The following is a 15,203-nucleotide window of genomic DNA, read 5'->3' on the forward strand; positions in this document are numbered from 1 at the left end:
TTATTATTATTATTATTATTATTTATGTGTTATAATCAAACAACCAGTAGTATAAATGTCTTTAAAGCTACATTCATTTACTTTTTGGCCACTTGGGGAAGAAGAATTGCACAACAGGATAGCATACATCTGCCCTGATAGGCCTATATTATGGCCATATAAATTTTCATGGCTACTGTGTCCACAAACAGTTGCATTTCTGCTGAGTTTCTGGCTACTTAACACATAAAAGTCCAATATTCACTCTCCTTTTAGCCCTGTTTGATCTGCACCGACTCTTGAGAAAATATCTAGCTCTTAAACCTGCAATAACTCTGTACAGACTTTGAACAACAACTCACATTAACTCTCCTGCTAAAGTCTCCTAAACGTAAACATGTCTTGTCCTTCACCTTAGTTTGTTGAACGAGCCACCAAACATACAATCACTGGGGAAAAGTGCACTACTAACGTCAGTTTGCAGGGTAGACTGTCTGCCCATGACTTGCAGCTACAACAGAAGTTTTCTTACTCCCTACAGTGTAATACGGGCGCTCAAATACATTTTACTTCCTTTTAATAGTAGAAAACTAATAGCAATACATTTAAAAACATCTTGGCATTATTTATAACTGCAAACAGGAATGAATATGGGATTTCAGCTGGAGCTTAAGGACTCAATTTGCTATCCAGTGAGTTAAATCGATTTTTAAATTCATGATGCAGAAGACAGGACTTATCATCTGATTTCTCAACTTTGTCTTGTAAGGCTTTGATGTTGATACAAGTTTAATAAAGCTGTACTTATGTCCTCTAAACGCATATTTTAATTCATACGTTTGACTTTTATTCATTTATGTGCAACAAAAAATAAATACAAACAATAAAGAAATTCAGTTTTGTTTTGTTTTTTTGTCTAAATAAAGTAAGTCTTAAGTATTTAGGCTTTATAAGCAGTGTATAAACATTTAATGAATGGTTTATAACACACTAAAATATCAGTGTATTTGTCATATAACTGGGGGCACCCATAAGTGGAGGCTGGTATATAAACAGGTAATTAATGACAATATTGTAAAGCACAGTTATGATAATATAAAATGTCTTCCTAGGTTAAGTTAGAATTGTTGACATTGATCAACACTTAAAAATGTCTTTATATCTCCTTTTAACTGCATTTATAATATGTTATAAGCCAATTATAAAATGTTTATATATTGTTAAATGTTATATAAATGTCTTATAATGGCTTTCCATGACTTAGTGCCTCCAGAAGGCAACAACTGAAAAGTAATGATCAAACTTTAACAGTTATCCTTGTAAATGTGGTCATAGAGCAGCTGTGATGTTTAAATAATGAGATAAATCCACTGACTCTGCAGAACACTTTCATGCCAAAAGCTGCAGTATGTTGCCCTCCTGTGGTGTAACTATGGTTGTGCTGGTTGGTCTGTTGGATGAAGAGACATAGAGCAAAATCTTATTGGTTTTTGAGCAGGATGTCGTCCTGTTAGTTTTAACTCTCCTTGGGGTTATTAATTACAGGAAAGGAAAAAAAAGTCCATATAATTTGACAATAGGTTGCTTGATTTAACTTACCAGTCTTCTTGTTGCTGAGTTAAAGCAGAGGTGAGTAGATGTGTTGGTAACATTTAACAATAAAGGTATAAATATATGCATTACTCAGCATGAAAGTACTTTTGAGTTAATGTGTGACATCTAGGTTTCTTCTGTTTACTGAACTTTGTATGAAGTTAATTGTTAAATCAAAACTATTCATGGCATTATGTTTGAAAGAGTCCTCGCTTTACTTTAAGTGCCTAAAACATTTGCTGAGTATACAGTACATGAAAACTGATTCATCTTTGGGATCAATGGGGTGCCAGTTATGTATGGTCAACATACTATCAATAATTGGATCAAGAAACCCATAATAATAATAATTAGCAGAATTTCTGGCATCCAGAACATACAGTTGTGTTTTATTAGTAGTTATGTAAGTTTGGAGAGCCACAATAGTGAAGGGTTAATGGAGCTAATAATTAAGCATGTCAAGCCTGTGTGCGTCTTGATGACATGTTTCATTTATTGCATATAATCACTTGGACACTGTCTCCATTGTTGCACAAACACCGAAGACAGACGGTCAGATCGCTTTAGAAGAGGACCAAACAGAGTGAATTCATCATGAATTTTCTCAGGTTAACCATACTTGTGTTCCTCTCCACAGGTAAGGAAATATATTACAAACGATGATCAAAGCTACCAATAATTGGATCAAGAAACCCATAATAATAATAATTAGCAGAATTTCTGGCATCCAGAACATACAATTGTGTTTTAATAGAAATACAGGTTCTAAAATGTCTATGAAATATGTTCATATTTCAGCAGGTCTTTGCCATGGAGCCGGTGTAATCACTGTTGACTCACTTCGTGGGTTAACAGGAGATAGTGTGACCTTCACAACATCTTTAAAACCAGCAGCTGAACCGTTTCTGGCACTGACTTGGAGCTTTAATGCTACCACCAATGTGATAACCTCAACCAGTGTAGATGTAGTGGGACAAGGCTACAAGAACAGGATCACGCTGGATAAATCTACGGGATCTCTGGTGCTCAGAAACCTGACTGAGAGAGACAGCGGAGAATATGAATTAATCATCATCCCACAGAGTGCAGAGCAGATTCTAGGAACTACTAAGCTGATGGTGCAAAGTGAGTAAGATTCATGAGTCTGGAACCACTTTTAATGTTCAGAACTGACAATAATGTTTGATCAATCCATTTGGAACGAGAAAATCTGAAATCAGCTATTATTTGTAAAATGTCTGTTTAAGAATGCAAAAAATCTAATCATGAATCAGGCATTTCTTTATCGAATACACTAATACATTGCTCAGGAATGGTGTCAACAACTTGTTTTTTTTTTTCCATTTTTTTGCACACAGCCAAAGTGTCGAGACCCACTATAGTCTGGCCCACAGGAAACTTAATAGAAGGTAAATCCTCTGTCAACTTAACCTGCGATGCTGACGGCTTCGTGGCTACCAGAGTGTGGATGAAAGACGGTATACCACTAGTTTCTGGGGACAGATTCAGCTTTTACGATGGCAACAGGGTGTTGTCTATCAGCCCCGTGAACAGAACAGACACTGGAGAGTTTCTCTGTAATGTCAGCAACGATTTCAGTTTTGATACAGCCAAATGCAGACTGAAAGTCTTCTGTAAGTACTCCATATTTGTATTGTCTTTCACATTCATATTTCTTTATTATGAGCTCATCATTATACAAGCCCTTACCATAAGGCTTTGTCATCATTAATATTTTCTTCTTCCTCTTCTTCTTCTTCTCCTTCTTCTTCTTCTTCTTCCTCTCAGATGGACCTGACAGACCTAAAATCACTCAGATACCAGCCACTGCACAACTTGAAGACAGTGTCACTCTTATCTGCTCTGCTGACTCCCTACCGAAGGCAAAATTCTCGTGGAAGTTCAGAAACATGATGATGAACGGTCCTCTGCACTACATCCATGAGATGGAAATGAGGCACCTGGGGCGGTACACCTGCACTGCACGTAATGATATCACTGGTCTGAAGGCCTCTGCGGTCCACGTACTGCGTGGCAATTGAGCTCTCTTTCTCTCTTTCATATCTCTCTAATTTGCTGATACTAATGACTGCAAATGGAAACGACAGAGTAATGTTTTTTTCTTCTGATTCTGACTTCACTACTCCAATCAATGGCTCCGTGTCCATGATGGATTGTGCTGTCCTGACTTCGGTGTGACTCATGTTGGTCTAAAGGCTGCATTTTGTCTGTGGAAATAAACATTATATAACAAACGTGCTCGTTGTGATCTTGAGTTGTGTTATTTTAGATCCTCTCGCTGTGTTTAGCATTGCTCCTGAGTCTCTTCAAATTTTATGTTCACATCAAATAAGTTGTAAATAAAAACTGATGAAGGAAAAAAACAATTTACTTTTGTCCTTTTACAGTATTTTACCATGTTTTTCAGTAACATATAGCTCTGACATTCATCATAGATGTTAAATTGTGTTTAATGACTAACAGCTGTAGCAGTTTTTCTTTTTCTTTTCTGTATTAAAACAACTGAAGTTTGGTTAATTGCTCTAATAATGTCTCTAATTGAAGAGAACAGAGAACAATTTGTATCCACAGCAACCATGGGTGACAGATTCAGCTTATATATAATATATAATAAATCAATCTTGACACTATCTGACCTTTCAGGTGCTGTATAACAGGCCTGACAAACTTAGTTCTTGTACCATTCAGCTTTCATAAGTATGATAAAGTGTTTCATGTTCTTTCACACTGACAGAAGCCTGATAATATCTTATCAGATTGTCACCATAATAAACTTTTATTAAAACTGAACACCACCATGTACCTTCAATTTCTGTTTTTATGTTCCACTTCACAGCAGAAAAAAAAAAAAATTGCAGTCATGTCAAGGTCAGTGTTGATGAAGAAAATGATCAGTATGTCAATTCTCAGATATTTCTGAACTAATCATTAAGCTGCCTAATGATTCATTAATGTGGTATAGTATCTCCAAGTCTGTTATGTATTAACCCATCATTATCTGATACAGGCCTTGAACTACTTATTAATCATTCATCAATTATCCAGTTATTACAGGTGTCCTAGGCCGGTTCCTTAGTCTGAAATCATTGCCCTGCATTAAAGTGATGCAAGGGGCTGCGTTGGTGAGGGGCATGTTGTTTGAGTTACCAGTGAGACAATGAAATTTGAGACAATTAATCATTATTTAGTAACTACTCACAGTTTTGTGTGCTGTATTGTATAGTGTTGCTACTGAACTGAAAGTTTGAACAGTACTTAAGTATGTTTTTCAGATGAGAACAGTTCTCAAATTTGTACTCAAATTTACATTCATAATATAAACCCCTTTTCTATGCAACATAAACAAACCAGTCGATTAAAGAGAACTCAGTGAACCTAACCTGTGAAGCTACTGACTCTGTATCTCTTCCTGTCTTTACAATAAAGTGGAGAATGCCTCACCTCTTGTCCCTGCTGACAACATGATGCTTTATGACAAGAACAAAGTGTTGTCTTATCAAACTCTGAAGAATAATAAGGATCTAGTAACTTATTTTACTTGTTTAAACAAGATAATAACTGACCAGTTGCACATCCTCAAGGAGACAAACGTGTAATTCGCTGTGAAACTTCCATATTTAGAGGGATCAGTATTATATCAAATTCACTCACTGTCACTGATAAAAGAAACTACTTACACACAAAAAAATATCCACATAAACAGCACACCATGTACAGCATGTGGTTTTATTACTTTATCACCACTGAGTGCACTGTGTTATAAATTCTTTAGTGTACTGTCCAGGCTGCAACATTCTGAGGGAGCAAAAGTTTGACCTCATGAGAAAATGTCATAGCGCAGGAATGACCTGCCAGCAGATTTCATACTGTTAAAATACAGACATAGTGGCATCTTTTTAAATCCATTGTTATTCAAGATATTCTGAAAATCGTTTTAGCATTGTTTCAGTCACGTACTTCTAGAGTTGTAATTTTAGCATCACATGAAACTATAATTAAACGAAGGAAGAAGAGCAAGGAAAACAAATCAAAATCTACATAGGTTTTATAGATAAGGAATATATTGTAAATTTGAGGGCAAAAAAGGTTTATCTGGCATTTGTATCCAATAAAAGTCATTTGCAGTGTTTTGTTTTGTTTTGTTTTTTTACAGCTTAACAATATGAATGATCTCACATAGCTACTTCTCTGGATGAGTTGTCACTGAGGATTGCTTGTCTCTAGCTCAAAGATCAGAGACTGTAAAAATAGCAATGAGGTTAAAAGCTAGAAATTAAAGTACAACCAAGAAATAACATTAAATACAATTATTGTGCATTGAATAAAAGATATATAGTTAAATAATGAATCAAAAATAATGAATCAAAATGCTGGGTATGTACATGTATACAGTTTAATGGCACACACATTAAAGTTTTTGCAAAGACTGACTGAAACAAATGAGAGAAGTAATGTAGTCATATACACAGATGCATATTATTGTATTTCTGTCTATTTTTCCCTTTTTTGCTACGCTGAGCAAATTTTATGAGCTGCTGTTGTGTGATTTGCAGTGGTGGAAGAAGTACTCAGATCCTTTACTTAAAGGTTCTGTATGTAGGAATCAGAAATTCCTTCTCATTAGCGACACCTTTGGCTATTAAGTGAGCTGCAGTCAACATCTGGTTGCTCGCGCTCACATGCTCACGGCATGAGCCTATCGCAGGTGATGTCTTTTTCCTTGCTTACACTTGTCATAATTACATAAAAGATCCCCCACCCCCTTAAATGTATGTGCGCACACTTGCTCACACACAACACACACAGAGGCCCCTGCTGCGCTGTGCCTACTAGCTGGTGATCGCCAATCCGCACTGCCCGTCTTGCACAAATATGCATTAATCAACCACCCAAACCTGACCCAACCCACAAACTGCCAACTTTTTTTTACCAACTGTGTTTACTAAACACCGGTAGGCTCAGTGAGCTGTAGCCGGGCAGCAACGTGCTGTGGCTGGGGAGCAACACACTTCACTTTTGTTGTGAAATGTGTACTTATTACTACATTTAGACTACCATCAGGAAAAATAAAAGGGGTAAGCTATGTTCTGCTATCGCTCTGGAGCTTGTTTTCTGCTTCTTTTGGTAACGACTTATGTTGCTTTAGCTGTGTGTGCTCAGGAGTGGGCGACTTGTCATTGCAGCTGTGTTTGGTTGTGAAATGTGTAGTGGTTGATTGAGGCAACTGACTGTCTCATTAGCTGTTATGCTGTGTCATTATGCTGGTTGTTCGTTAAAGTTAGCAGGAGAGAGGTAAGGCACTCAGGAGTGCGCAAAAACATCGCTTCTGTTGGATTTACGCAGAAAATCCCAGCCCGGGTCCTTCACATAGAAATCAATCCACAGGCTGTTAAAGACAACCGAGAAAGTTGGGGAAGGTCTCATTTTTTACGTTACATTACCACACGTTCACTCATTGGCGATAAAAAATGATTAATACATGTAAATTGCTTCACAATTCTACATATACAACCTTTAAGTGGAAGTACTCTAGACATACTCCATGACAATATAGCAATGTAAAAATACTCAATTACACGCAAAAGTCCTGCATGTAAAATCCTACTTAAGTAAAAGTACAAAAGTATCAGCAGCAAAATGCACTTAAATTATTAAAGTTAAAGTACTCATTTGGTCCCTCTGACTGATATATTATTATATATACATCATTAGATTATTAATACTGAAGCATCAGTGTTGGAGCAGAATGTTACTGTTGTAGCTGCTGGAGGTGAAGCTAGTTTAAACTACTTTATATACAGTTAGCTAGTTTAGTCCAGTGGTTCCCAACCCAGGGGTCAGGGCCCTCCAAAGGGTCACCAGATAAATCTGAGGGGTCGTGAGATGATTAATGGGAGAGAAAAGAAGAAAAAAAAGTTCTGATACACAAATCTGTTTTCAGCTGTTGGATGTTTTCTCTAATATTTGCTTTTTGGTGAAATATTGGATCATTTGAACATTTATTGAAATGAAATCATGTGAGGAGTTTAGAGGGAAAAATCACTATTTGGTGGAGCTGTGAACAACTCATAGACATCTGAAATGTGACCCTGACTACACACTGCTTTTTGTAAGACGTCATGAGCCAAAAAAGTTGGAAACCACTGGTTTAATCTTTAACAATGTGTTGTATTTATAAGCTTGTTGTATTAACCATTGTGTCAAATCTTCATCTGAAAAGTAACTAAAGCTGTGAAATAAATGTTGTGGAGTAGAAAGTACAATATTTCCCTCTGAATTGTAGTGGAGTAAAAGTATAAAGTAGCATCAAATGGAAACATTCAAGTAAAGTACAAGTACCTAAAAATTGTACTTAAGTACAGTACTTGAGTAAATGTACTTAGTTACTTTCCACCACCAGTGATTTGTTCTCTGTTCCAGATATCAGGAGGATTTTGTTGTTGATTGATAAGACTTGATTGATCTGATTAGACTTATCTATAACAATAAATCAAATACAAATAACACCCATTCAACACCATCTCACTTTATTTGACTTTAGAGCCATGGCTCTTGCTCATTGGTTTTCACTGCTGTCATGGATGGCAGTGTCCAGAGTGAGGCACCAAAAAGAAGTAAAGGTTGAAACAGGTGAAGGCTCCTCCTCCTTAAACATGTTATTTACAGCACCTCCTCTCAGAAAACACTGTCCGTATGCCTGGAGCCTGCAGGAGACATGGAAGCATCTGTGACACTTTTGATCATCCTGGGAGCCATTTCAGGTCAGCTTTTTCCATTTCAGCAGTTAAGAGGGAGTTTTTCTTTTGCTCGTGAGAAATAAACACATCTCTACTGTCACAGTCATGATTACATAGGTTTTCTAGGTCTTTATTTGAACAATAATGATAATTACAGCCTAATATGTGAGGAGGATCAAAGCTTATGACTTGTTATGTGTCCCCTTTCTACTGTAGCTTTTAAGGCCAAAACACCAAATTTTAAGCACTTTGAATTTTCTTCTTGGTCACAGTTTCATCTACTGTATAACAAACCTGTAAATGTCTCCTCCAGGTTTAAGCCATGGAGCTGGTGTGCTACCAGACAGTCTTATCGCAACTGTTGGAGAGACAATGACGTTCACTACAACAGTGACTCCACCAGGAACACCATTCCTGGCTGTCACCTGGAGTTTTGTTGATATACATGGTTCCAACATTAATATAGTAACCTCAACTCAAGTTAACATAACTGGAGTGGCGTATACAGACAGGGTCACTCTCTTCAGATCTACTGGATCTCTGGAGCTCAAGAACCTGACTCTTAATGACACTGGAGAATACACAGTCACTGTTATACCAAGTGGCGGAGCACAACTGAGAGGAAACTGCAGACTGGTGATACATGGTACGTTGATGCATCCCTGTTTCACTACTGAATGTAGAACATACTGAAGTTTTTAAGTTTTTAAGTTTTACTTCAAAACAAATTTTTAAAAACTGATGATTTCCTCTTACACACAATAACCAGTGGAGTTTTGAAATTACAAAACATACCTGAAGTCCATGCTTGATAAGATGCTAGACACAAAAAGAATTTAACATTTCAAATCTTGTGATAGAGTAGTTTTACAATCCAAATTCTTAATGTTTCCCAAGATGTGCAGCATTTCTGATTCTCCTGAATTTCTGAATTAAATGGTAATAATACATATCTTCCTTTCATGCAACTGATTTGGGGTGGTTTAAAATGTAAATATATTGCAACAAAAATAACATCTACTATACTAAAATTAATAAGATCACAGTAACTTGAAGTACAGCAATTTTATGGTCTTTGTTAAATCATTGGAGTAGCTAAATTTTCCCATACCTACTCCTACATTTATGATTTTAAATTTAATTTTGAGTTTATACTCACAGTTCTCTTTCACCCTCCTGTAGCCTTTTGCTTATGTAATATTGTTATCAGTTCAATAAAACCTGACATTGATTGACACACAGGGAGCAAATATTTACCAAGTAGGAATTGTCCATCATGGACATTTAAGGTTACAATGTTATTTTTCCATCATGAAAATACACAAAGTAATATTTAATGTACGTGTATGTATTTCTTCACCCGCAGCACCAGTCTCCAGTATGGTGGTAACTCCCAGCAGCACAGACTAAATGATGTCAATACTTTATCCTTAACAAAAATATATGATTTTTATCATCTAATGCATCATACAAAATAATCATTTTCTTGTTTATCACCCACAGCACCCGTCTCCAATGTGAATGTGACCTCAAACACCACAGACTTGATGGAGTTCAGCAGCTCTGTCAATCTGTCCTGCTCCTCCTCTGGATCCTCCCTCACTTTCCTCTGGCTGAACAGCAGCTCTGAGGTTGTAGCCAGCGAGAGAGTTCAGCTCATTGGTGGAGGCCACACTCTCACTATAGTCAATGTGACCCGCTATGACCAAGGACCATACAGGTGTCATGTGTTTAATCCAGTTAGTAATGGCACCAGTGATCCAGTAAACCTCTCCATCATCTGTGAGTTACAAACCAGCATCATGTTCATTTATTATCCAGACAGTACAAATCAGTTATGAGTCTTGATACTAAGTCAAGCTGCATGCTGACATTATTTATCAGTGATATTCTCTTTGTTGGTATTTCTTCACTCCTGCATCATCATCAGTTGGACCAGACAATATTAATCTGACGAAATCTCCATCACAAGAATACTATGATGAAGGTTCAGATATCACCCTCATGTGCTCAGCTGCCTCCAGTCCTTCCGCCCTGTTTCAATGGTTTCTGGATGGACACATGCTATCTGATACTGGACCAGTGTTTAGACTGATGAACATTCATATGAGTCAGAGTGGGAACTACAGCTGTCAGGCCTTTAACAACAAAACTCTGAACCATCAAACATCTCAGCCTGCAGCCATCTCTGTACTGAAATGTAAGTTTGACTGCATTAGTTATTTTTGCTATGGGTAGAAGTGTGTATTAGGTTTCTATGTTAATAAAAGGTGAAAAGAGAGAAATTAATGTCCTCAATTTCTCTTTGAAGTTGATATGACTTTTTTTTTTAAAATAGTATTTATTATACTAGTTTTTGAACCAATGGATCAAAGATAAGTGTAGTGACTGTTGTGTTGTTTGACACAGAGTCTGTAGGAAAAAATGAGAAAAGTAAGATCAAAAAGCATTTTTATTTTTGACAATTCCTAATAATTATTTTGTCTTTTTAACCCTTAGCACCCATCTCCAATGTGGTGATAACTCCCAACACCACAGACTTGGTGGAGTTCAGCAGCTCTGTCAGTCTGTCCTGCTCCTCCTCTGGCTCTTTCCCCTCTTTTCTCTGGCTGAACGGCAGCTCTGAGGTTACAGCCAGTGAGAAAGTTCAGCTCACTGATGAAGGCGCCACTCTAACTATAATTAATGTGACCCGCTATGACCAGGGACCATTCAGATGTCATGTGTTCAATAACGTCAGTAATTGCACCAGCAATCCAGTGAAACTCTCTGTGAGCTGTGAGTTACAGTGTTAACCTACACTCAATGGTAGATAGACCTTTAACTTTGCAGCTTGATTTAAAATTATAACAATCATTATGTTAGGAGTGGTTTTGTCTACATTACTTTTATTGTGCCCCTTGCTGTTTGATTGTTGCGGTGTTTTTGCTGATACTGGGTAAATGATAGTTGTACTTAAAATAATGATGCAGTTCATGCATTTGAACGACATACTAATCAGTAATGATCCCTTCACACAGAGCCAAGCTGAATCCAATATGTAGCTGTTCTCAATCTACTACTATTCTTTTTTGGGTGACCATATCGTTTTATGTTTTTTGCCACAGATGGCCCGGAAAATATTAATTTGAAGCTGTCGCCATTACAAGAATTCTATGAGAAAGGGTCAAACATCATGCTGTCCTGCTCAGCTGCCTCCAGACCTTCTGCCCAGTTTCATTGGTTTCTAAATGGAGGCCTGCTGTCTCATACTGGACCAGAACTCACACTGATGAACATTCAGGAGAGTCAGAGCGGGAACTACAGCTGTCAGGCCTTTAACAATAGAACTGTGAAATATCAAACAACCCAACCTTCAGTTGTCTCCATACTGTGTAAGTTGTAATAAGTTTATGTATTTAAATGGTAAACTTAAATTTTAAATGAATACATCAGTTTAGTTTTTTAATATCCAGTAAAAACAGACGCACTTGACTTACCTTATCCTTTAGGATATTTGTCAGTAAAAGCAAAACAAAAAAATTACTATTTAAAATTTGAATGTTTGGCACACTTGAACAGTCTTTTCCTCGGCCTTGTAAGTACTGTTTCTAGATGATAGTCAATACTAAAAATGTACAATTTTTGCCATCAAATTCATGATACAAAATAATGATTGTTGTGTTTATCATCAACAGCACCCGTCTCCAATGTGGTGGTAATTTCAAACACCACAAGCTTGTTGGAGTTCAACAGCTCTGTCAGTCTGTCCTGCTCTTCCTCTGGATCATCTCTCTCTGTCCTCTGGCTGAACGGCAGCTCTGAGGTTACGACCAGTGAGAGAGTTCAGCTCACTGATGGAGGCCGCACTCTCACTATAGTCAGTGTGACCCGCTATGATCAGGGACCATTCAAGTGCAATGTGTCGAATGGCGTCAGTGATGGATTTAGCCAGCCGGTGAATCTTGTGATTCAATGTGAGTTTATGACAAAGACACTTGTGCTACAAACCCTCTGTGAGTTAAGACGGCAATTACGCTGAGACTCCACACACATCCTTCTTGTTTCAGTAGGACTGGCTGCCGCAAACCAACACAATCCATCCTGAATCCTTAACCCTCAAATCTCACAGGCATCAATTGACAATGGCCTTTTCTGTGCAATAAAATTGCAAGGTTGTTCCTCAAATTCTGAATCCACAAAAAACTTTTATACAGTACTACTAGCAATGTTGTTTAAAAACACAGCATCAACATAATAATTTCCTTTAAGACCAAACATCCAGGCTGTGCAAACTAGTTCTTGCTAGCTCTTTTTTTTAATTAACTTTTTTCAATCTTCTAATCTTCTTAATCATCTTTTCCTTATAATCCCCAATTTCCACAAATAAAGCACTTCTGATTTTAGATAAGGAAAGCCATGAGCCCTCACAGATTTGAAGATTGAGGCTCATTTGATTATATTTTCAATAAATAATAGTTAAAAAAGGAAAAATGTGAACCTGCTTAAATTGAATCTTTTGTCACATTACAGATGGACCTGACAGTGTGAACATTGTGGGACCGGAGTCTGTACATGTTGGAGATTTTACAATGCTCCACTGCTCCTCTATGTCTGTACCTTCATCGACATTCACCTGGCTTTTAAATGGAAACCCTGCCAATGTTCATGGGGCTATGTACATCATACCATCAAGCAGAACCTCTGATAGTGGGGAGTACACCTGCACAGCTGTGAATACTGCTACAGGGCAGAGTCAAACAGTGCACCATAAGTTATCAGTTTTAGGTATGTTACACAAAAAGGGAAGTTGCAGTAAAATATATACATCAATACAATACTATATATTTCTCTGTGTGATGGATGTTTATTGAAAGAAAATGTGAATAATTTAGAATCTACCTTTTTTCAGATTTCTCAGACTGTGGCTGCTCAGCTGCTGTTGGAAGAGCTATCACTGTAACAGCTTCATGTTGTCTTGTTATTGCAGTAGTGAGTGGGATAATTGTGTATTGTCTAATACGAAGGAGAAAGTAAGTATCAAACAGTCTTTGTTATTTCTGTCAGAAAAGGCTAGAATTATCAACCTAAATTGTACATATGCACAAGATGTCATAAATGTTCCTAAATATGATGCCACACACACAGGAAGTAGTTTATAATACAGCTTTATTAACTAAAATGACATGATGCATTAATTCATGAACAAATGCATAGTTGAAGCATTGAAACATTTCTTCATGTGAAGTAATTTGCAAACTGCAAAACATACTGTACGTTAACTAAATTCTTCTAATTCTAGTACTTTTTGAGGCTACATCTGTTTTTGTGTTGACTGCATTACATTGAAAGGTGTAATAATTTAGTCTTTGTGCACATTTTGAGCGTATGTAAGGGAGTGCACATTTCCAGATCTATGTCTTTATCAACAGTATGAATATCAACAGTAAATAAATAACAGAAAACCACAAAAAGCATATGTCCCCTTTAAATTCTCTCACTTTTTTGAATTTGACGTCTCCCTTCCTTTTATCTGAGTATTTTCACTGACGCTTTGAAACCCTTTTTCACACTGTTTTCCTGTGGTTTCTAACAATTTGTCATAATATGGATGAACAAAATGATAAGAACACCTTTCATCATAGTGCAATCTAACACAAAAATACTACCACTACAGCCTCATAAGTTGCAGTAAAGTTGACATAAAGTAATTTATTACCACACATTTCACAGGCTTTTGTATTGGATTGTCTTACCAAAATATTAACTTGGAATGAATTAGGTAGGGAAGGTGTGAATTAACCTCTTCATATTATAATCTGTCTGTTTTAGCTGTGGAGCTTCCTGTTTCTTTCCATTTACTAACCTTAACAAAGCAGGCCCATAATCTAATAAAAATTAAATGTTTAACCATTATAGCTCAATATAGTCATTATCTGGTAACACCTTCCTGCTGATAAGTGGACATCAATTCATGTTTAACTTTTAATCCATTTAACATTATCGAAAAGTGACAATTCTTAATGCCTAACTGAAGTAATGCAGGTGTATTTCTAAAGTTTCATCCAAACACAACACACTGGCTTAATATGGAAGCTTTAGGAATCTGACTGAAATACTTTGAACTTTGAGTAACATCTGGCCTCTTTCTATTATTCAGAGTCATTAGTACTTATCCAGCACATCAAAAAGGTTAGTATTGATCTCATTGAAGATTATCTTGTCTTATTGTGTGACGATGGACAGACTTGGTTTTCAATCATTTTAGAAAATGACCTAATCAATCATCTGACTCAACAATCCTCTCTTTTGACTACTTAGAAAAGTTAAGTGGGAAGGAGAAACATTCGGACATGTATAAGATGACAGAAAAGGTGCAGAACAACTCATAGGCTCTTCCTTTGAAGGTGAGTTTGAGCTTGTTACTCTGACTGAATGAAATGGAGAGAATTTATTTTTAAAAGGGAGAATGCCTGTTTTGTTGTCTAAACTTAATTGAGAGGATCTATGTTATATTGAAAATATTGAATTGTATTATCAATTTTATTATTATTATTACATTTTTTTATAGTAGATTTGTTTCACTATATTTTGGTTCAGAACCAACGTCATGCTTTAGCCCAACAATTACTGATATTTTGTTAGCATACTGTTGATCAAAATTGAGTCATCTTTCAACCAATTGTCTAATTGTAAACTTTTCTGCAACAGAAGTGAAACAAGAAAACACAAGAAGTCTTCTACAAGTTCCTAGACCAACCGTCTCAAAGATAAACATCAGTGTTATTGTTTTTTTATGTATTTATTCATGTATTTATTCATCATGCAGAATTAGTTTAGAATTATCACTTACTGTATATATACTTCCTATAATACAAAATATGTAAATTGTTT

The 15,203-nt window shown here is 36.5% G+C and overlaps 2 protein-coding genes across 2 annotated transcripts; both read left to right on the forward strand.

Annotated features, from left to right (window-relative positions):
• Positions 1 to 2,166: 2,166 nt before the first annotated feature.
• LOC121905422 (carcinoembryonic antigen-related cell adhesion molecule 20-like) lies at positions 2,167 to 3,614 on the forward strand. Its single transcript, XM_042423641.1, has 4 exons — positions 2,167 to 2,209; positions 2,428 to 2,697; positions 2,931 to 3,206; positions 3,361 to 3,614. Exons 1-4 carry the CDS (start codon positions 2,167 to 2,169, stop codon positions 3,612 to 3,614), a joined length of 843 nt encoding a protein of 280 aa, XP_042279575.1.
• A 5,088-nt stretch (positions 3,615 to 8,702) lies between these two features.
• On the forward strand, positions 8,703 to 12,860 carry LOC121905423 (carcinoembryonic antigen-related cell adhesion molecule 5-like). The gene is made up of 6 exons (XM_042423643.1): positions 8,703 to 8,976; positions 9,834 to 10,112; positions 10,261 to 10,530; positions 10,830 to 10,895; positions 11,438 to 11,661; positions 12,843 to 12,860. Exons 1-6 carry the CDS (start codon positions 8,703 to 8,705, stop codon positions 12,858 to 12,860), a joined length of 1,131 nt encoding a protein of 376 aa, XP_042279577.1.
• The last annotated feature ends 2,343 nt before the right edge of the window (positions 12,861 to 15,203 follow it).

Source organism: Thunnus maccoyii, chromosome 10 (assembly GCF_910596095.1).
Source record: "Thunnus maccoyii chromosome 10, fThuMac1.1, whole genome shotgun sequence".
Taxonomy (NCBI): Eukaryota; Metazoa; Chordata; class Actinopteri; order Scombriformes; family Scombridae; genus Thunnus; species Thunnus maccoyii.